This window comes from Carcharodon carcharias (assembly GCF_017639515.1).
Source record: "Carcharodon carcharias isolate sCarCar2 chromosome 35 unlocalized genomic scaffold, sCarCar2.pri SUPER_35_unloc_8, whole genome shotgun sequence".
Lineage (NCBI taxonomy): Eukaryota > Metazoa > Chordata > Chondrichthyes > Lamniformes > Lamnidae > Carcharodon > Carcharodon carcharias.
In genome coordinates this window covers 688460-707967 of record NW_024470724.1, presented here as the reverse complement: position 1 = coordinate 707967, position 19508 = coordinate 688460, and the positions used below count along the sequence as shown (strand labels likewise).

General features: G+C 63.4%; 1 protein-coding gene across 1 annotated transcript in view; it reads left to right on the top strand.

Annotated features, from left to right (window-relative positions):
* Positions 1 to 223: 223 nt before the first annotated feature.
* The window catches only part of LOC121274279 (CXXC-type zinc finger protein 1-like), a 30639-nt gene continuing 11354 nt past the window's right edge, over positions 224 to 19508 (top strand). The window contains exons 1-3 of the mRNA XM_041181503.1: positions 224 to 373; positions 10293 to 10423; positions 11728 to 11828. Of these exons, the coding sequence (XP_041037437.1) occupies positions 356 to 373; positions 10293 to 10423; positions 11728 to 11828 (250 nt within the window). The 5' untranslated portion in view covers positions 224 to 355. The remainder of the gene's footprint in view (positions 374 to 10292; positions 10424 to 11727; positions 11829 to 19508) is intronic.

The following is a 19508-nucleotide window of genomic DNA, read 5'->3' as shown; positions in this document are numbered from 1 at the left end:
AGGAGGGCGCTGCAGTCCCACTCATCCAGCCAGGAGGGCGCTGCAGACCGGTGGAAAATCCTTTATTTTGGAGTCAATAAACGTGCCCACAACCCGTATCATCAATGAAAAATAAAATCGTGCCCTGCAGGAGCCGGCGGCCGGCAGGAAAGGGAAGCGGACGTGACGCACCTGGCGGAAGATTAGGGGCGGGGTTGGGGCCTCGACGAACGGAAATAGCTCTCGGGCGGGGTAGGGCGAGAGCCGGAAGTGACGACGGAGCGAAAGTTGGCGGGGCAACCGGAAGTGGCTGTCGTCAAGGACGGCCTAGCTGCGGGGAGGACTCTCTTGAAGCCTGTTTTATTTCCCCGGACAGATGGAGATGGAGCGGCCGGTGAGTGAGCGATAGAGAGAGGGGGAAGAGGCGAGGCCGGCCCGGGGGGGGAGACGGTGAATAATGAGAGTGAATGAAGACAGAGGCCGGGGGGTGGGGGGGGGGGGGTGTCAGATTGAGGATCTGTTTCCAATGTGGGGGGGAGGGGAATCAGCGGCGGCGGCATTAAACCCCCCCCCCCCCGATATAGATAAACATGGTTCATTACAGAAATTACACAAACCCCCCCCCCCCCACCCCACAATGTGAGAACAAACAGGGGATTGATACTGGGAGAGGGGGGGAGTCACCGTCCCCAATGAGGGGGGGGAGTCACCGTCCCCAATGAGGGGGGGAGTCACCGTCCCCAATGAGGGGGGGAGTCACCGTCCCCAATGAGGGGGGGAGTCACCGTCCCCAATGAGGGGGGGGAGTCACCGTCCCCAATGAGGGGGGGAGTCACCGTCCCCAATGAGGGGGGGAGTCGCCGTCCCCAATGAGGGGGGGAGTCGCCGTCCCCAATGAGGGGGGGAGTCGCCGTCCCCAATGAGGGGGGGAGTCACCGTCCCCAATGAGGGGGGGAGTCACCGTCCCCAATGAGGGGGGGAGTCGCCGTCCCCAATGAGGGGGGGAGTCGCCGTCCCCAATGAGGGGGGGAGTCGCCGTCCCCAATGAGGGGGGGAGTCACCGTCCCCAATGAGGGGGGGAGTCACCGTCCCCAATGAGGGGGGGAGTCACCGTCCCCAATGAGGGGAGGAGTCGCCGTCCCCAATTGGGGGGGGGGAGAGAGTCGGCGTCCCCAATGAGGGGGGGAGTCACCGTCCCCAATGAGGGGGGGAGTCACCGTCCCCAATGGGGGGGGGGGAGAGAGTCGGCGTCCCCAATGAGGGGGGGAGTCGGCGTCCCCAATGAGGGCGGAGAGTCACCATCCCCATTAGGGGAGAGGGGGGGAGTCACCGTCCCCAATGGGGGGGGGGGGAGAGAGTCGGCGTCCCCAATGAGGGGGGGAGTCGGCGTCCCCAATGAGGGCGGAGAGTCACCATCCCCATTAGGGGAGAGGGGGGGAGTCACCGTCCCCAATGGGGGGGGGGGAGAGAGTCGGCGTCCCCAATGAGGGGGGGAGTCGGCGTCCCCAATGAGGGCGGAGAGTCACCATCCCCATTAGGGGAGAGGGGGGGAGTCACCGTCCCCAATTGGGAGGGGGGAGAGGGGGGGAGTCACCGTCCCCATTGGGGGGGGAGGGAGGGAGTGGGGGAGTCACCGTCCCCAATTGGGGGGGGGGGTAGTCACCGTCCCCAATGGGGGGGGGTAGTCACCGTCCCCAATGGTGGGGGGGTAGTCACCGTCCCCAATTGGAGGAGGGGGGAGTCACCGTCCCCATTGTGGGAGGGAGGGAGTTAGTCACCGTCCCCAATTGGGGGGGGGGGGGAGTCACCGTCCCCATTGCGGGGGAGGGGTGGGGGGAGTCACCATCCCCATTGGGGAGGGGAGGGGGGGGAGTCACCGTCCCCATTGCGGGGCGTGGAGGGGCGGAGTCACTGGCCCCATTTGGTGGGGGAGGGGGGGGTGATCACCGTCCCCGTTGGGGTGGGGGGGGAGTCACCCTCCCCATTGGGGTGGGAGGGAGGGGGGAGGAGTCACTGTCCCCATTGAGGGAGGGAGCCACCGTCCCCATTGGGGGGGGAGGGAGAGAGTCACCGTCCCCATGGGGGGGGGGGGGTCACCGTCCCCATTGAGGGGGGGGAGGAGTCACTGTCCCCATTGAGGGAGGGAGCCACCGTCCCCATTGGGGGGGGGGAGGGAGAGAGTCACCGTCCCCATGGCGGGGGGTCACTGTCCCCATCCCCAATAGGGGAGGGGAGGGGGGGAGTCACCGTCCCCATTAGGGGGGGAGGGAGAGGGGGGGAGTCACCCTCCCCTTTGGGAGGGAGAGAGTGGGGAGTCACCATCCCCAATGGTGGGGGGAGATGGGGCGAGTCACCGTCCCCAGTGGGGGGGGGGGGGGGGAGAGGGGGGAGAGTCATCGTCGCCAATGGGGGGGGAGGGGAGAGGGGGGAGAGTCACCGTCCCCATTGTGGGAGAGAGGGAGTTAGTCACTGTCCCCATTGAGGTGGGGGAAAGGGGGGAGTCACGGTCCCCAATGGGGGGGGGGGAGGGGGGAGTCACGGTCCCCAATGGGGGGGGTGGGGGGGGGGAGAGTCACCGTCCCCAATGGGGGGGGGGGGTGAGGAGGGAGGGGGGGGTCACCGTCCCCATTAGGTGGGGGAGGGGAGGGGGGTCACCGTCCCCGTTGGAGTGGGTGGAGTCACCGGCCCCATTGAGGGGGGGAGGAGTCACCGTCCCCATTGGGGGTTGGGGAGGGGAGAGTCACCGTCCCCGTTGGTGGGAGGGGGGGTCACCGTCCCCGTTGGGGGGGCGGGGGAGGGGAGGGGGTCACCATCCCCGTTGGGGGGGCGGGGGAGGGGAGGGGGGGGTCACCGTCCCCGTTGGTGGGAAGGGGGAGAGTCACCGTCCCCATTGTGGGGGGAGAGGTGGGAAGGCACCGTCGCCATTATGGGGAGGAAGGAGGGGGGAAGCACCGTCCCCATTGGGGGGGATGGGAAGGGGGGGAGTCACCTTCCCATTGGGGGAGGAGTGGAGTCACCGTCCCCATTGGGGGGGGAGGGAGGGGGGAGTCACCGTCCCCTTTGGGGGGGGCGGAGTTGGGGGGGGGTGCGCATGGCCACCGGGCAGCTTTCCGGAGCCCTCTGGGGTGGTGGTGATGCATGAGGCGGCGCTCCAGGAAGACCCAGCACTGCTGCCTCGGTGGGTGGGGGGGGGGGGGGGGGGGTCACTGGCTCCGTTGTGTCAGCTCGGCTCGAGGGGGCTTTAATGTCGGCCTTGAGTCCTTAGAAAGAACTGGCTCCCTCCCCGGCCTCCTCTGCCGCACCCCTCTCCTCTCTGCCCCTCCTCCTCTACCACCCACCTCCACCAACCTCCTCCACCGGCCTCCTCTACCATCTCCCCTCCCCCCCATCCCATACCCCTCCATAGCCCCCCCCCCACCCCCTTTCTCTACCACCCCCCTCCCCTGGCCCCCTCTACCACCCATTTCCACCGGCCTCCTCTATCATCCCCCCCCCCCCCCCTCCCCATAGCCCCTCCTCCTCTACCACCCCCCCTTCCCATACCCCCTCCTCCATTCCCACCCCCCCCCCTCCCCATACCCCCCACCACCCCCTTCCCCCGGCCTCATCTACCACCCCCCCCCCCCATACCCCCTCCTCCTCTACCACCCCCCCCTCCACCGGCCTCCTCTACCACCCCCTTCCACCGGCCTCCTCTACCACCCCCTTCCACCGGCCTCCTGTACCGCTCCCCTCCACCGGCCTCCTGTACCGCCCCCCTCCACCAGCCTCCTGTACCGCCCCCCTCCACCGGCCTCCTGTACCGCCCCCCCTCCACCGGCCTCCTGTACCGCCCCCCTCCACCGGCCTCCTGTACCGCCCCCCCTCCACCGGCCTCCTGTACCGCCCCCCTCCACCGGCCTCCTGTACCGCCCCCCTCCACCGGCCTCCTGTACCGCCCCCCTCCACCGGCCTCCTGTACCGCTCCCCTCCACCAGCCTCCTGTACCGCCCCCCTCCACCGGCCCCCTCTACCGGCCTCCTCTACCACCACCCCTTCCCGGCCCCCTCCCCCACCACCCACCTCCCTTGGCCCCCGGCCCCCCTCCCCCGGCCTCCTCTCCCACCCCCCCCCTCCCCGCGTTGCTTTTCCCAAATTGATACAAATTCATCAAGAGGAGAGTAAAAATGTGTCGTAAAACATAAACTAATATAAAAATATCGTAAAAATACCTAAATATTTATTTGTAAAGTGTCTCGTGAAATTTATTCTAATATTTATGAACATGAATTCATTCATTAAAGGATGCAAAGTATGTGGATATATAAAGATAATCAATGTTTAACATATAAATATATAGGGCAGTATTTATAATACAGTTTATTTCAATATACAAATGCATTTGTTAATTTGAATGTGTAATTAAATATATTTAAAGGCAAGGAAAAACACGTAATAAAATAAATGTTAACGTAAAAGTATATGGGTTTATTATTGAATGTATAATAACATATACAAGTGTAGATGTCTTGGTATATTTATGTTTTTGTTATTCATTTTACTAAACATGTTTAATATTTTAATAATTATTATAATGGATATGTTTAATATACAATAGAAAATGGAAGATTGGCTGGCTCACAGGAAGCAGAGAGTAAGCATAAATGGGCCTTTTACAGGCTGTCAAGGTGTAGAGTAGTGTGCAGCTGGGCTCAGTGTTGGAACCCCGACTGTTTACAATTTATATTCATGACTTGGATGGAGGGACGTTTGCCAAATTTGCTGCTGGCGTAAAGATAAGTAGGAAAGTAAGTTGTGAAGCGGGGCATAAGGAGGCTACAAAAAGGCGTGGATAGGTGGAGCGAGTGGGCAAAGATCTGGCGGGTGGAGTTTAATGTGGGAAAATGTGAAATTGTCCATTTTGGCAGGAAGAATAAAAGAGAAGCATGTCATCTAATTGGTGAGAGATTGCAGAGCTCTGGGGTGCAGAGGGATCTGTTGCAGAGCTCTGGGGTGCAGAGGGATCTGTTGCAGAGTTCTGAGGTGCAGAGGGATCTGGTGCAGAGGGATCTGGTGCAGAGGAATCTGTTGCAGAGCTCTGAGTGCAGAGGGATCTGTTGCAGAGCTCTGAGGTGCAGAGGGATCTGTTGCAGAGTTCTGAGGTGCAGAGGGATCTGTTGCTGAGCTCTGAGGTGCAGAGGGATATGTAGCTGAGCTCTGAGGTGCAGAGGGATCTGTTGCAGAGCTTTGAGGTGCAGAGGGATCTGTTGCAGAGCTTTGAGGTGCAGAGGGATCTGTTGCAGAGCTCTGAGGTGCAGAGGGATCTGTTGCAGAGCTCTGAGGTGCAGAGGGATCTGTTGCAGAGCTCTGAGGTGCAGAGGGATCTGTTGCAGAGCTCTGAGGTGCAGAGGGATCTGTTGCAGAGCTCTGAGGTGCAGAGGGATCTGTTGCAGAGCTCTGAGGTGCAGAGGGACCTGTTGCAGAGCTCTGAGGTGCAGAGGGACCTGTTGCAGAGCTCTGAGGTGCAGAGGGACCTGTTGCAGAGCTCTGAGGTGCAGAGGGACCTGTTGCAGAGCTCTGAGGTGCAGAGGGACCTGTTGCAGAGCTCTGAGGTGCAGAGGGACCTGTTGCAGAGCTCTGAGGTGCAGAGGGACCTGTTGCAGAGCTCTGAGGTGCAGAGGGACCTGTTGCAGAGCTCTGAGGTGCAGAGGGACCTGTTGCAGAGCTCTGAGGTGCAGAGGGACCTGTTGCAGAGCTCTGAGGTGCAGAGGGACCTGTTGCAGAGCTCTGAGGTGCAGAGGGACCTGTTGCAGAGCTCTGAGGTGCAGAGGGACCTGTTGCAGAGCTCTGAGGTGCAGAGGGACCTGTTGCAGAGCTCTGAGGTGCAGAGGGACCTGTTGCAGAGCTCTGAGGTGCAGAGGGACCTGTTGCAGAGCTCTGAGGTGCAGAGGGACCTGTTGCAGAGCTCTGAGGTGCAGAGGGACCTGTTGCAGAGCTCTGAGGTGCAGAGGGACCTGTTGCAGAGCTCTGAGGTGCAGAGGGACCTGTTGCAGAGCTCTGAGGTGCAGAGGGACCTGTTGCAGAGCTCTGAGGTGCAGAGGGACCTGTTGCAGAGCTCTGAGGTGCAGAGGGACCTGTTGCAGAGCTCTGAGGTGCAGAGGGACCTGTTGCAGAGCTCTGAGGTGCAGAGGGACCTGTTGCAGAGCTCTGAGGTGCAGAGGGACCTGTTGCAGAGCTCTGAGGTGCAGAGGGACCTGTTGCAGAGCTCTGAGGTGCAGAGGACCTGTTGCAGAGCTCTGAGGTGCAGAGGGACCTGTTGCAGAGCTCTGAGGTGCAGAGGGACCTGTTGCAGAGCTCTGAGGTGCAGAGGGACCTGTTGCAGAGCTCTGAGGTGCAGAGGGACCTGTTGCAGAGCTCTGAGGTGCAGAGGGACCTGTTGCAGAGCTCTGAGGTGCAGAGGGACCTGTTGCAGAGCTCTGAGGTGCAGAGGGACCTGTTGCAGAGCTCTGAGGTGCAGAGGGACCTGTTGCAGAGCTCTGAGGTGCAGAGGGACCTGTTGCAGAGCTCTGAGGTGCAGAGGGACCTGTAGCTGAGCTCTGAGGTGCAGAGGGACCTGTAGCTGAGCTCTGAGGTGCAGAGGGATCTGTAGCTGAGCTCTGAGGTGCAGAGGGATCTGTAGCTGAGCTCTGAGGTGCAGAGGGATCTGTAGCTGAGCTCTGAGGTGCAGAGGGATCTGTAGCTGAGCTCTGAGGTGCAGAGGGATCTGTAGCTGAGCTCTGAGGTGCAGAGGGATCTGTAGCTGAGCTCTGAGGTGCAGAGGGATCTGTAGCTGAGCTCTGAGGTGCAGAGGGATCTGTAGCTGAGCTCTGAGGTGCAGAGGGATCTGTAGCTGAGCTCTGAGGTGCAGAGGGATCTGTAGCTGAGCTCTGAGGTGCAGAGGGATCTGTAGCTGAGCTCTGAGGTGCAGAGGGATCTGTAGCTGAGCTCTGAGGTGCAGAGGGATCTGTAGCTGAGCTCTGAGGTGCAGAGGGATCTGTAGCTGAGCTCTGAGGTGCAGAGGGATCTGTAGCTGAGCTCTGAGGTGCAGAGGGATCTGTAGCTGAGCTCTGAGGTGCAGAGGGATCTGTAGCTGAGCTCTGAGGTGCAGAGGGATCTGTAGCTGAGCTCTGAGGTGCAGAGGGATCTGTAGCTGAGCTCTGAGGTGCAGAGGGATCTGTAGCTGAGCTCTGAGGTGCAGAGGGATCTGTAGCTGAGCTCTGAGGTGCAGAGGGATCTGTAGCTGAGCTCTGAGGTGCAGAGGGATCTGTAGCTGAGCTCTGAGGTGCAGAGGGATCTGTAGCTGAGCTCTGAGGTGCAGAGGGATCTGTAGCTGAGCTCTGAGGTGCAGAGGGATCTGTAGCTGAGCTCTGAGGTGCAGAGGGATCTGTAGCTGAGCTCTGAGGTGCAGAGGGATCTGTAGCTGAGCTCTGAGGTGCAGAGGGATCTGTAGCTGAGCTCTGAGGTGCAGAGGGATCTGTAGCTGAGCTCTGAGGTGCAGAGGGATCTGTAGCTGAGCTCTGAGGTGCAGAGGGATCTGTAGCTGAGCTCTGAGGTGCAGAGGATCTGTAGCTGAGCTCTGAGGTGCAGAGGGATCTGTAGCTGAGCTCTGAGGTGCAGAGGGATCTGTAGCTGAGCTCTGAGGTGCAGAGGGATCTGTAGCTGAGCTCTGAGGTGCAGAGGGATCTGTAGCTGAGCTCTGAGGTGCAGAGGGATCTGTTGCAGAGGGATCTGTAGCTGAGCTCAGGTGCAGAGGGATCTGTAGCTGAGCTCAGGTGCAGAGGGATCTGTAGCTGAGCTCAGGTGCAGAGGGATCTGTAGCTGAGCTCAGGTGCAGAGGGATCTGTTGCAGAGCTCAGGTGCAGAGGGATCTGTTGCAGAGCTCAGGTGCAGAGGGATCTGTTGCAGAGCTCAGGTGCAGAGGGATCTGTAGCTGAGCTCTGAGGTGCAGAGGGATCTGTAGCTGAGCTCTGAGGTGCAGAGGGATCTGTTGCAGAGCTCTGAGGTGCAGAAGGATCTGTAGCTGAGCTCTGAGGTGCAGAGGGATCTGTTGCAGAGGGATCTGTTGCAGAGGGATCTGTTGCAGAGGGATCTGTTGCAGAGGGATCTGTTGCAGAGGGATCTGTTGCAGAGCTCAGGTGCAGAGGGATCTGTTGCAGAGCTCAGGTGCAGAGGGATCTGTAGCTGAGCTCAGGTGCAGAGGGATCTGTAGCTGAGCTCAGGTGCAGAGGGATCTGTAGCTGAGCTCAGGTGCAGAGGGATCTGTAGCTGAGCTCAGGTGCAGAGGGATCTGTTGCAGAGCTCAGGTGCAGAGGGATCTGTTGCAGAGCTCAGGTGCAGAGGGATCTGTTGCAGAGCTCAGGTGCAGAGGGATCTGTAGCTGAGCTCTGAGGTGCAGAGGGATCTGTAGCTGAGCTCTGAGGTGCAGAGGGATCTGTTGCAGAGCTCTGAGGTGCAGAAGGATCTGTAGCTGAGCTCTGAGGTGCAGAGGGATCTGTTGCAGAGGGATCTGTTGCAGAGGGATCTGTTGCAGAGGGATCTGTTGCAGAGGGATCTGTTGCAGAGGGATCTGTTGCAGAGGGATCTGTTGCAGAGGGATCTGTTGCAGAGCTCAGGTGCAGAGGGATCTGTTGCAGAGCTCAGGTGCAGAGGGATCTGTTGCAGAGCTCTGAGGTGCAGAGGGATCTGTAGCTGAGCTCTGAGGTGCAGAGGGATCTGTAGCTGAGCTCTGAGGTGCAGAGGGATCTGTAGCTGAGCTCTGAGGTGCAGAGGGATCTGTTGCAGAGGGATCTGTTGCAGAGGGATCTGTTGCAGAGGGATCTGTAGCTGAGCTCTGAGATGCAGAGGGATCTGTTGCAGAGGGATCTGTAGCTGAGCTCAGGTGCAGAGGGATCTGTTGCAGAGCTCTGAGGTGCAGAGGGATCTGTTGCAGAGCTCTGAGGTGCAGAGGGATCTGTAGCTGAGCTCTGAGGTGCAGAGGGATCTGTAGCTGAGCTCTGAGGTGCAGAGGGATCTGTAGCTGAGCTCTGAGGTGCAGAGGGATCTGTAGCTGAGCTCTGAGGTGCAGAGGGATCTGTAGCTGAGCTCTGAGGTGCAGAGGGATCTGTAGCTGAGCTCTGAGGTGCAGAGGGATCTGTAGCTGAGCTCTGAGGTGCAGAGGGATCTGTAGCTGAGCTCTGAGGTGCAGAGGGATCTGTAGCTGAGCTCTGAGGTGCAGAGGGATCTGTAGCTGAGCTCTGAGGTGCAGAGGGATCTGTAGCTGAGCTCTGAGGTGCAGAGGGATCTGTAGCTGAGCTCTGAGGTGCAGAGGGATCTGTTGCAGAGCTCTGAGGTGCAGAGGGATCTGGGTGTCCTAGTGCATGAATCACAGAAGGCTCGTATGCAGATCCAGCAGGGCATTAGGAAAGCTCATAGAATGTTATCATTTATTGCGAGGGCAACTGAACACCAAAGTGGGGAGGTTATGCTTCAGTTTTCCAGGGCATTGGTGGGACCACATCTGGAGCACTGTGCACAGTGTTGGTCTCCTGACTGAAGGAAGGATTTTAATGTGTTGGAAGCCGTTCAGAGCAGGTTCACCAGACTCATACCAGGAATGGGCGGGGTTGTCTTACGAGGGAAGGTTGGACAGGCTGGGCTTGTCTCCGCTGGAGTTCAGAAGAGTGAGAGGCGACTCGATTGAACCCTTTAAGATCCCGAGAGGTCTCGACAGGGTTGATGTGGAGAGGATGTTTCCTCTTGTGGGAGAATCTAGAACGAGGGAAGGTCACTGTTTAAACATCAGGGGTTGTTCATTTGAGACAGAGAAATTTTTTCATATGTATATGTTTAGTGTGTAACAAAGTATATATTAATACGCAATTACATATATATTATATTTAATGCATAATAAAATGTTATTATGTGTATATTAATATATTTAATGTGTAATAGAATATATATATAAATATATGGTTACATATATATTTAATGTATAATAAAATGTATTTTAATATGTGTATATTAATACACTTAACGTGTAATAAAATGTATATTAACGTATGAATCTAAATGTATTAAGTATTTATATGGCTGGGTCCAGTTCAGTTTCTGGTCAATGATAACCCCCAGGATGTTGACAGTAGGGGATTCAGTGATGGTAATGCCACTGAACATCAAGGGGGGTGATGGTTCGATTCTCTCTTGTTGGAGATGGTCATTGCCTGAATGTTCTGTACGTGGTTTTGATGTGACACAGTATATGGTGACCTGACCTTGGGCAATCTGGTTTCACCCTCCTCCCACCCTCCTCTTCACAGGGCATCGCGGCGAGCGACTCGGTGAGTCTGGAGGCAGCGAGGCTGGAGGACCTGGAGCTGACAGACCCCGACATGGCCAATGCCCCCGTCTACTGCATCTGCCGGCGGCCAGACATCAACTGCTTCATGATGTGAGTGACCTCCCCCCTCCCCGGCGGCGGGTGGGGAGGGATTCCATGGTGTTCCTCTGCTCCGCTTTCACCCCACTGTGCACGTGTTCCCCCCCACCCCCTCCAGGATTGCTGCCACCTGGGGTTTTTCAGTTGCCCTTTTGCCATTTGAACATCAGTGGGCTATTCTCCCAGGGAGGCCTTCACACTCTGGCCTGCCTGTCACCCTTACCTAGGCTCGCCAACGCATGAACCGGGGGGGGGGGGGGGGTGGGCGTTACAATTGATGCGTTTACGGGGCGGGGGCGCTAATAAACACGTGGGAGGAAGGATGTTGGGGGGAAATGAAACAGGAGGCTGGTGTGGGGCAGAAACGCTGCAGAGCAGAGGGGCTGAATGGCCTGTCTCTGGGCTTATGTAATTCTAGATGTACGGGTCCCGGGGGGGACAGCTCCTTATCCCAACAATCCAAAACATGGCCATCTAGCACACTCCCCCCCCGTCCCTTAGACCATCCCCATCCAGGCACACACAACTGCTGCTGAGAAGCCTCTCGTGTGGCACTTTCTCAAGAGCCTTCTGTGAACACGGTTGTGAACTTATCACAGGGGAGGCACTCCCTGTGCGCTGCTGTGGAGGCAGGCGGGCTGAGAGTGTGGGGCTCCTGCCGCTGGTGTCGGGGGTTCCCTACAGCAGCAAGCGCTTCAGAATGACGCGGACGATGGTTATGACCCCATCCGATTTCAACACAAAAGGGCTGGCGAGTATCAGGCGGGTACTCATCTTCGCCAACAGGGGGTCGGTCAACTGCCTCATGAGGAGCTGCCAAACAAAAGACCCCCTCAGCCGAAGGGAGTCTAGGGTGACTAAGGAGGGCTGGGTGGTGGACCGAAGGATTCCCTGTACTGAGGGCGAGGGATGGAGTAACGGCCTCTGTGGTGGAATTGCCCACCCGTTCCTCAAAATGTCCCCGCCTCTCCTAGTGAGCCCCTGCTGCCCAGGCTTGGCACAGCTGTGGCTCTGGCCAAATACTGTGGGCAGACCTGATTAGGCGATAGGGGTGGGGGCGGTGCCCACTGATGTAACTGTGCACCGTGGCAAAGGGCAACTCCAGAATTAGCCGACCACACAATGCCCCCCCCACTCCTACCCCACCAAATACTACCCAGCGACCCTCTCCACCTAAGGGACTCCCCCTGGAGTGTTTGTCTTGCTCCTGATGCTGACCCCCACAGTTGAATATCTGGGAGGAACGTTGGGGGGGGGGGTGGGTGGTGCAATGACATCATTCACCGTGTTAATCTTGTCTTTTCCTGTCCTGTCAGCGGCTGCGACAAGTGTAACGAGTGGTTCCATGGGGATTGCATCCAGATCACCGAGAAGATGGCCAAGGGCATTCGGCAGTGGTACTGCCAGCAGTGTCGAGGTGAGACTATCCCCCTCACCCACCCAAACATCTGAGCCAGCGGGTTCAACCTCACTTTACTTCTCCGGACCGTCCGTCCCCAGCGATTGGCTGATGGAATCGGACAGCGTGCTCCCTTCGACTGTCCGTAGCGGGCTCAACCAGCCCACTCTCGCCAAACCCCAAAACAAAGGGCCTTCCGTTCCACGCGGCCCCATGGTCGGTCAGCACCTGCTGAACGATGCGCTACTAGCTCCACTAACAACCGCATCAGGGTGATCAGTCGCGATGGTAACATGGCTCATTTATACGTGCTCGAGGTGACATTCGTTCATATACAGGGACCCGGCCTCTGCATACAGTGGGGACACCTTCCAACCTTGTGCCTTTTTTGAATTCCCCGGGAGGGAGCTCGGTGAGCGGAGGGGCCTTTAGTTCCTCGTTAATTTCTCCATGGCAACATCTCGGCCAATCAGAGTCGACTCGCCAACCAACCAGCTCCCTTTTTCTCTCCTGCCGTGTATATTGGTGCCAGCCTCTGAAATTTGGCATTCTTGCACTTGTCCTGAGGAGTGCAAGACGAAAAAGCCCCGGCAACACTTCTCCCTCCCTCGCTCCCTCCATCCCTCCCTCGCTCGCTCCTGCCCTCCCTCGCTTGCTCCCTCCATCCCTCCCTCGCTCGCTCGCTCCCTCCATCCCTCCCTCGCTCGCTCCTGCCCTCCCTCGCTTGCTCCCTCCATCCCTCCCTCGCTCGCTCGCTCCCTCCATCCCTCCCTCGCTCGCTCCCTCCATCCCTCCCTCGCTCGCTCCCTCCATCCCTCCCTCGCTCGCTCCCTCCATCCCTCACTCGCTCGCTCCCTCCCTCGCTCGCTCCCGCCCTCCCTCGCTCGCTCTCTCCCTCCATCCCTCCCCCGCTCGCTCCCTCCCTCCCTCCCTCGCTCGCTCCCTCCCTCCCTCCATCGCTCGCTCCCTCCATCGCTCGCTCCCTCCCTCCCTCGCTCCCTCCCTCCCTCGCTCCCTCCCTCCCTCGCTCCCTCCCTCCCTCGCTCGCTCCCTCCCTCCCTCGCTCGCTCCCTCCCTCCCTCGCTCGCTCCCTCCCTCCCTCGCTCGCTCCCTCCCTCCCTCGCTCGCTCGCTCGCTCGCTCCCTCCCTCCCTCCCTCCCTCGCTCGCTCGCTCCCTCCCTCCCTCGCTCGCTCCCTCCCTCCCTCGCTCCCTCCCTCCCTCCCTAGCTCACTCGCTCCCTCCCTCCCTCCCTCGGTCGCTCGCTCCCTCCATCCCTCCCTCCCGTCGCTCGCTCCCTCCCTCACTCCCTCCCGTCGCTCGCTCCCTCCCTCCCTCCCTAGCTCGCTCGCTCCCTCCCTCCCTCCCTCCCTCGCTCGCTCCCTCCCTCCCTCCCTAGCTCACTCGCTCCCTCCCTCCCTCCATCCCTCCCTCGCTCCCTCCATCCCACCCTCGCTCGCTCCCTCCATCCCACCCTCGCTCGCTCCCTCCATCCCACCCTCGCTCGCTCCCTCCATCCCACCCTCGCTCGCTCCCTCCATCCCTCCCTCGCTCGCTCCCTCCATCCCACCCTCGCTCGCTCTCTCCCTCCATCCCTCCCCCGCTCGCTCCCTCCATCCCTCCCTCGCTCGCTCCCTCCCTCCCTCCATCGCTCGCTCCCTCCCTCCCTCCCTCGCTCCCTCCCTCACTCGCTCGCTCCCTCCCTCCCTCGCTCGCTCCCTCGCTCGCTCCCTCGCTCGCTCCCTCCCTCGCTCCCTCGCTCGCTCGCTCGCTCGCTCCCTCCCTCGCTCGCTCCCTCCCTCGCTCGCTCCCTCCCTCGCTCCCTCCCTCCCTCGCTCACTCCCTCCCTCCCTCCCTAGCTCACTCGCTCCCTCCCTCCCTCCCTCGCTCGCTCGCTCCCTCCATCCCTCCCTCGGTCGCTCGCTCCCTCCATCCCTCCCTCGCACCCTCCATCCCACCCTCGCTCGCTCCCTCCATCCCACCCTCGCTCGCTCCCTCCATCCCTCCCTCGCTCGCTCCCTCCATCCCTCCCTCGCTCGCTCCCTCCATCCCTCCCTCGCTCGCTCTCTCCCTCCATCCCTCCCCCGCTCGCTCCCTCCATCCCTCCCTCGCTCGCTCCCTCCATCCCTCCCTCGCTCGCTCGCTCCCTCCCTCCATCGCTCGCTCCCTCCCTCCCTCGCTCCCTCCCTCACTCGCTCGCTCCCTCCCTCCCTCGCTCCCTCGCTCCCTGCCTCGCTCGCTCGCTCCCTCCCTCGCTCGCTCCCTCCCACCCTCCCTAGCTCGCTCTCTCCCTCCATCCCTCCCCCGCTCGCTCCCTCCATCCCTCCCCCGCTCGCTCCCTCCCTCCCTGCCGTCGCTCGCTCCCTCCCTCCCTCCATCGCTAGCTCCCTCCCTCCCTCCCTCGCTCGCTCGCTCGCTCCCTCCCTCCCTCCCTCGCTCCCTCCCTCCCTCGCTCGCTCGCTCCCTCCCTCGCTCGCTCGTTCCCTCCCTCGCTCGCTCGCTCCCTCCATCCCTCCCTCGCACCCTCCATCCCTCCCTCGCTCGCTCCCTCCCTCCCTCGCTCGCTCCCTCCCTCCCTCCCTAGCTCGCTCGCTCCCTCCTCGCCTCCCTAGCTCGCTCGCTCCCTCCCTCCCTCCCTCGCTCGCTCGCTCCCTCCATCCCTCCCTCGGTCACTCGCTCCCTCCATCTCACCCTCGCTCGCTCCCTCCATCTCACCCTCGCTCGCTCCCTCCATCCCACCCTCGCTCGCTCCCTCCATCCCACCCTCGCTCGCTCCCTCCATCCCTCCCTCGCTCGCTCTCTCCCTCCATCCCTCCCCGCTCGCTCCCTCAATCCCTCCCTCGCTCGCTCCCTCCCTCTCCATCGCTCGCTCCCTCCCTCCCTCCCTCCCTCGCTCGCTCGCTCCCTCCCTCGCTCGCTCCCTCCCTCGCTCGCTCCCTCCCTCGCTCGCTCCCTCCCTCGCTCGCTCCCTCCCTCGCTCGCTCCCTCCCTCGCTCGCTCCCTCCCTCGCTCGCTCCCTCCCTCGCTCCATTGCTCGCTCCCTCGCTCCATTGCTCGCTCCCTCACTCCCTCGCTCGCTCCCTCACTCCCTCGCTCGCTCCCTCACTCCCTCGCTCGCTCCCTCCCTCCCTCGCTCGCTCCCTCCCTCCCTCGCTCCCTCCCCTCCCTCCCTCGCTCGCTCCCTCCCTCCCTCCCTAGCTCGCTCGCTCCCGCCATCCCTCGCTCGCTCGCTCCCGCCATCCCTCGCTCGCTCGCTCCCCGCCATCCCTCGCTCGCTCGCTCCCGCCATCCCTCGCTCGCTCGCTCCCTCGCTCGCTCCTCGCTCGCTCGCTCGCCGCCATCCCTCGCTCGCTCGCTCCCCGCCATCCCTCGCTCGCTCCGCTCCCGCCATCCCTCGCTCGCTCGCTCCCGCCATCCCATCGCTCGCTCGCTCCCCGCCATCCCTCGCTCGCTCGCTCCCGCCATCCCTCGCTCGCTCGCTCCCGCCATCCCTCGCTCGCTCGCTCCCGCCATCCCTCGCTCGCTCGCTCCCGCCATCCCTCGCTCGCTCGCTCCCGCCATCCCTCGCTCGCTCGCTCCCGCCATCCCTCGCTCGCTCGCTCCCGCCATCCCTCGCTCGCTCGCTCCCGCCATCCCTCGCTCGCTCGCTCCCGCCATCCCTCGCTCGCTCGCTCCCGCATCCCTCGCTCGCTCGCTCCCGCCATCCCTCGCTCGCTCGCTCCCTCCCTCCCTCGCTCGCTCCCTCCCTCGCTCGCTCGCTCCCTCCCTCCCTCGCTCGCTCGCTCGCTCCCTCCCTCGCTCGCTCCCTCCCTCGCTCGCCTCCCTCCCTCGCTCGCTCCCTCCCTCGCTCGCTCCCTCCCTCGCTCCATTGCTCGCTCCCTCACTCCCTCGCTCGCTCCCTCGCTCCCTCGCTCGCTCCCTCCCTCGCTCGCTCCCTCCCTCGCTCGCTCCCTCCCTCCCTCGCTCCCTCCCTCCCTCCCTAGCTCGCTCGCTCCCTCCCTCCCTCCCTCGCTCGCACACTCCATCCCTCCCTCGCTCGCTCCCTCCATCCCACGCTCGCTCGCTCCCTCCATCCCTCCCTCGCTCGCTCGCTCCCTCCATCCCTCCCTCGCTCGCTCGCTCCCTCCATCCCTCCCTCGGTCGCTCGCTCCCTCCATCCCTCCCTCGCTCGCTCCCTCCATCCCACCCTCGCTCGCTCCCTCCATCCCACCCTCGCTCGCTCCCTCCATCCCACCCTCGCTCGCTCCCTCCATCCCTCCCTCGCTCGCTCCCTCCCTCCCTCCATCGCTTGCTCCCTCCCTCGCTCACTCCCTCGCTCCCTCCCTCGCTCGCTCCCTCCCTCGCTCGCTCGCTCCCTCCCTCGCTCGCTCGCTCCCTCCCTCGCTCGCTCCCTCCCTCCATCGCTCACTCCCTCCCTCCCTCCCTCCCTCGCTCGCTCCCTCCCTCGCTCGCTCCCTCCCTCCCTCGCTCGCTCCCTCCCTCCCTCGATCGCTCCCTCCCTCCCTCCCGTCGCTCGCTCCCTCCCTCCCTCCCGTCGCTCGCTCCCTCCCTCCCTCCCTCGCTCGCTCCCTCCCTCCCTCCCTCCCTCCCTCGCTCGCTCGCTCGCTCCCTCCATCCCTCCCTCGCTCGCTCCCTCCATCCCTCGCTCGCTCGCTCCCTCCATCCCACGCTCGCTCGCTCCCTCCATCCCTCCCTCGCTCGCTCCCTCCCTCCCTCGCTCGCTCGCTCCCTCCATCCCTCCCTCGGTCGCTCGCTCCCTCCATCCCTCCCTCGCTCGCTCCCTCCATCCCACCCTCGCTCGCTCCCTCCATCCCTCCCTAGCTCGCTCGCTCCCTCCCTCCCTCGCTCGCTCGCTCCCTCCATCCCTCCCTCGCTCGCTCGCTCCCTCCATCCCTCCCTCGGTCGCTCGCTCCCTCCATCCCTCCCTCGCTCGCTCCCTCCATCCCACCCTCGCTCGCTCCCTCCATCCCACCCTCGCTCGCTCCCTCCATCCCACGCTCGCTCGCTCCCTCCATCCCTCCCTCGCTCGCTCGCTCCCTCCATCCCTCCCTCGCTCGCTCGCTCCCTCCATCCCTCCCTCGGTCGCTCGCTCCCTCCATCCCTCGCTCGCTCGCTCCCTCCATCCCTCCCTCGCTCGCTCCCTCCATCCCACCCTCGCTCGCTCCCTCCATCCCTCCCTCGCTCGCTCGCTCCATCCCACCCTCGCTCGCTCCCTCCCTCCCTGCCTCCCTCGCTCGCTCCCTCCCTGCCTCCCTCGCTCGCTCCCTCCCTCCCTCGCTCACTCCCTCCCTCCCTCGCTCACTCCCTCCCTCCCTGCCTCCCTCGCTCACTCCCTACCTCCCTCGCTCTCTGCCTCCCTCGCTCCCTCCCCTCCCTCCATCGCTCACTCCCTCCCTCCCTCCCTCCCTCCCTCCCTCGCTCGCTCCCTCCCTCGCTCGCTCCCTCCCTCCCTCGCTCGCTCCCTCCCTCCCTCGCTCGCTCCCTCCCTCGCTCGCTCCCTCCCTCCCTCCCTCGCTCGCTCCCTCCCTCCCTCCCTCGCTCGCTCCCTCCCTCCCTCGCTCGCTCGCTCCCTCCCTCCCTCGCTCGCTCGCTCCCTCCATCCCTCCCTCGCTCGCTCCCTCCATCCCACGCTCGCTCGCTCCCTCCATCCCACGCTCGCTCGCTCCCTCCATCCCTCCCTCGCTCGCTCCCTCCCTCCCTCGCTCGCTCGCTCCCTCCATCCCACCCTCGCTCGCTCCCTCCATCCCACCCTCGCTCGCTCCCTCCATCCCACCCCTCGCTCGCTCCCTCCATCCCACCCTCGCTCGCTCCCTCCATCCCTCCCTCGCTCGCCTCCCTCCTCCCTCCATCGCTCACTCCCTCCCTCGCTCACTCCCTCGCTCCCTCCCTCGCTCGCTCCCTCCCTCGCTCGCTCGCTCCCTCCCTCGCTCGCTCCCTCCCTCCATCGCTCACTCCCTCCCTCCCTCCCTCCCTCCCTCCCTCGCTCGCTCCCTCCCTCGCTCGCTCCCTCCCTCCCTCGCTCGCTCCCTCCCTCCCTCGCTCGCTCCCTCCCTCCCTCCCTCGCTCGCTCCCTCCCTCGCTCGCTCCCTCCCTCCCTCCCTCGCTCGCTCCCTCCATCCCTCGCTCGCTCGCTCCCTCCCTCCCTCGCTCGCTCGCTCCCTCCATCCCTCGCTCGCTCGCTCCCTCCATCCCTCGCTCGCTCGCTCCCTCCATCCCTCGCTCGCTCGCTCCCTCCATCCCTCGCTCGCTCCTTCCATCCCTCGCTCGCTCGCTCCCTCCATCCCTCGCTCGCTCGCTCGCTCCCTCCATCCCTCCCTCGCTCGCTCCCTCCATCCCACCCTCGCTCGCTCCCTCCATCCCTCCCTCGGTCGCTCGCTCCCTCCATCCCTCCCTCGCTCGCTCCCTCCATCCCACCCTCGCTCGCTCCCTCCATCCCACCCTCGCTCGCTCCCTCCATCCCACCCTCGCTCGCACCCTCCATCCCACCCTCGCTCGCTCCCTCCATCCCTCCCTCGCTCGCTCCCTCCATCCCTCCCTCGCTCTCTCCCTCCATTCCTCCCCGCTCACTCCCTCCATCCCTCCCTCGCTCGCTCCCTCCATCCCTCCCTCGCTCGCTCCCTCCCTCCCTCCATCGCTTGCTCCCTCCCTCCCTCCCTCCATCGCTTGCTCCCTCCCTCGCTCGCTCGCTCGCTCCCTCCCTCGCTCGCTCCCTCCCTCGCTCGCTCGCTCCCTCCCTCGCTCGCTCCCTCCCTCCATCGCTCACTCCCTCCCTCCCTCCCTCGCTCGCTCCCTCCCTCGCTCGCTCCCTCCCTCCCTCGCTCGCTCCCTCCCTCCCTCCCTCGCTCGCTCCCTCCCTCCCTCGCTCGCTCCCTCCCTCCCTCGCTCGCTCGCTCCCTCCCTCCCTCCCGTCGCTCGCTCCCTCCCTCCCTCCCGTCGCTCGCTCCCTCCCTCCCTCCCTCGCTCGCTCGCTCCCTCCCTCCCTCCCTCGCTCGCTCCCTCCATCCCTCCCTCGCTCGCTCCCTCCATCCCACGCTCGCTCGCTCCCTCCATCCCACGCTCGCTCGCTCCCTCCATCCCTCCCTCGCTCGCTCCCTCCCTCCCTCGCTCGCTCGCTCCCTCCATCCCTCCCTCGGTCGCTCGCTCCCTCCATCCCTCCCTCGCTCGCCTCCCTCCATCCCACCCTCGCTCGCTCCCTCCATCCCACCCTCGCTCGCTCCCTCCATCCCACCCTCGCTCGCTCCCTTCCATCCCACCCTCGCTCGCTCCCTCCATCCCACCCTCGTCGCTCCCTCCATCCCTCCCTCGCTCGCTCCCTCCATCCCTCCCTCGCTCTCTCCCTCCATTCCTCCCCGCTCGCTCCCTCCATCCCCTCCCTCGCTCGCTCCCTCCCTCCCTCCATCGCTTGCTCCCTCCATCCCTCCCTCGGTCGCTCGCTCCCTCCATCCCTCCCTCGCTCGCTCCCTCCATCCCACCCTCGCTCGCTCCCTCCATCCCACCCTCGCTCGCACCCTCCATCCCACCCTCGCTCGCTCCCTCCATCCCTCCCTCGCTCGCTCCCTCCATCCCTCCCTCGCTCTCTCCCTCCATTCCTCCCCGCTCACTCCCTCCATCCCTCCCTCGCTCGCTCCCTCCATCCCTCCCTCGCTCGCTCCCTCCCTCCCTCCTTCGCTTGCTCCCTCCCTTGCGCCCTCCCGCGCTCG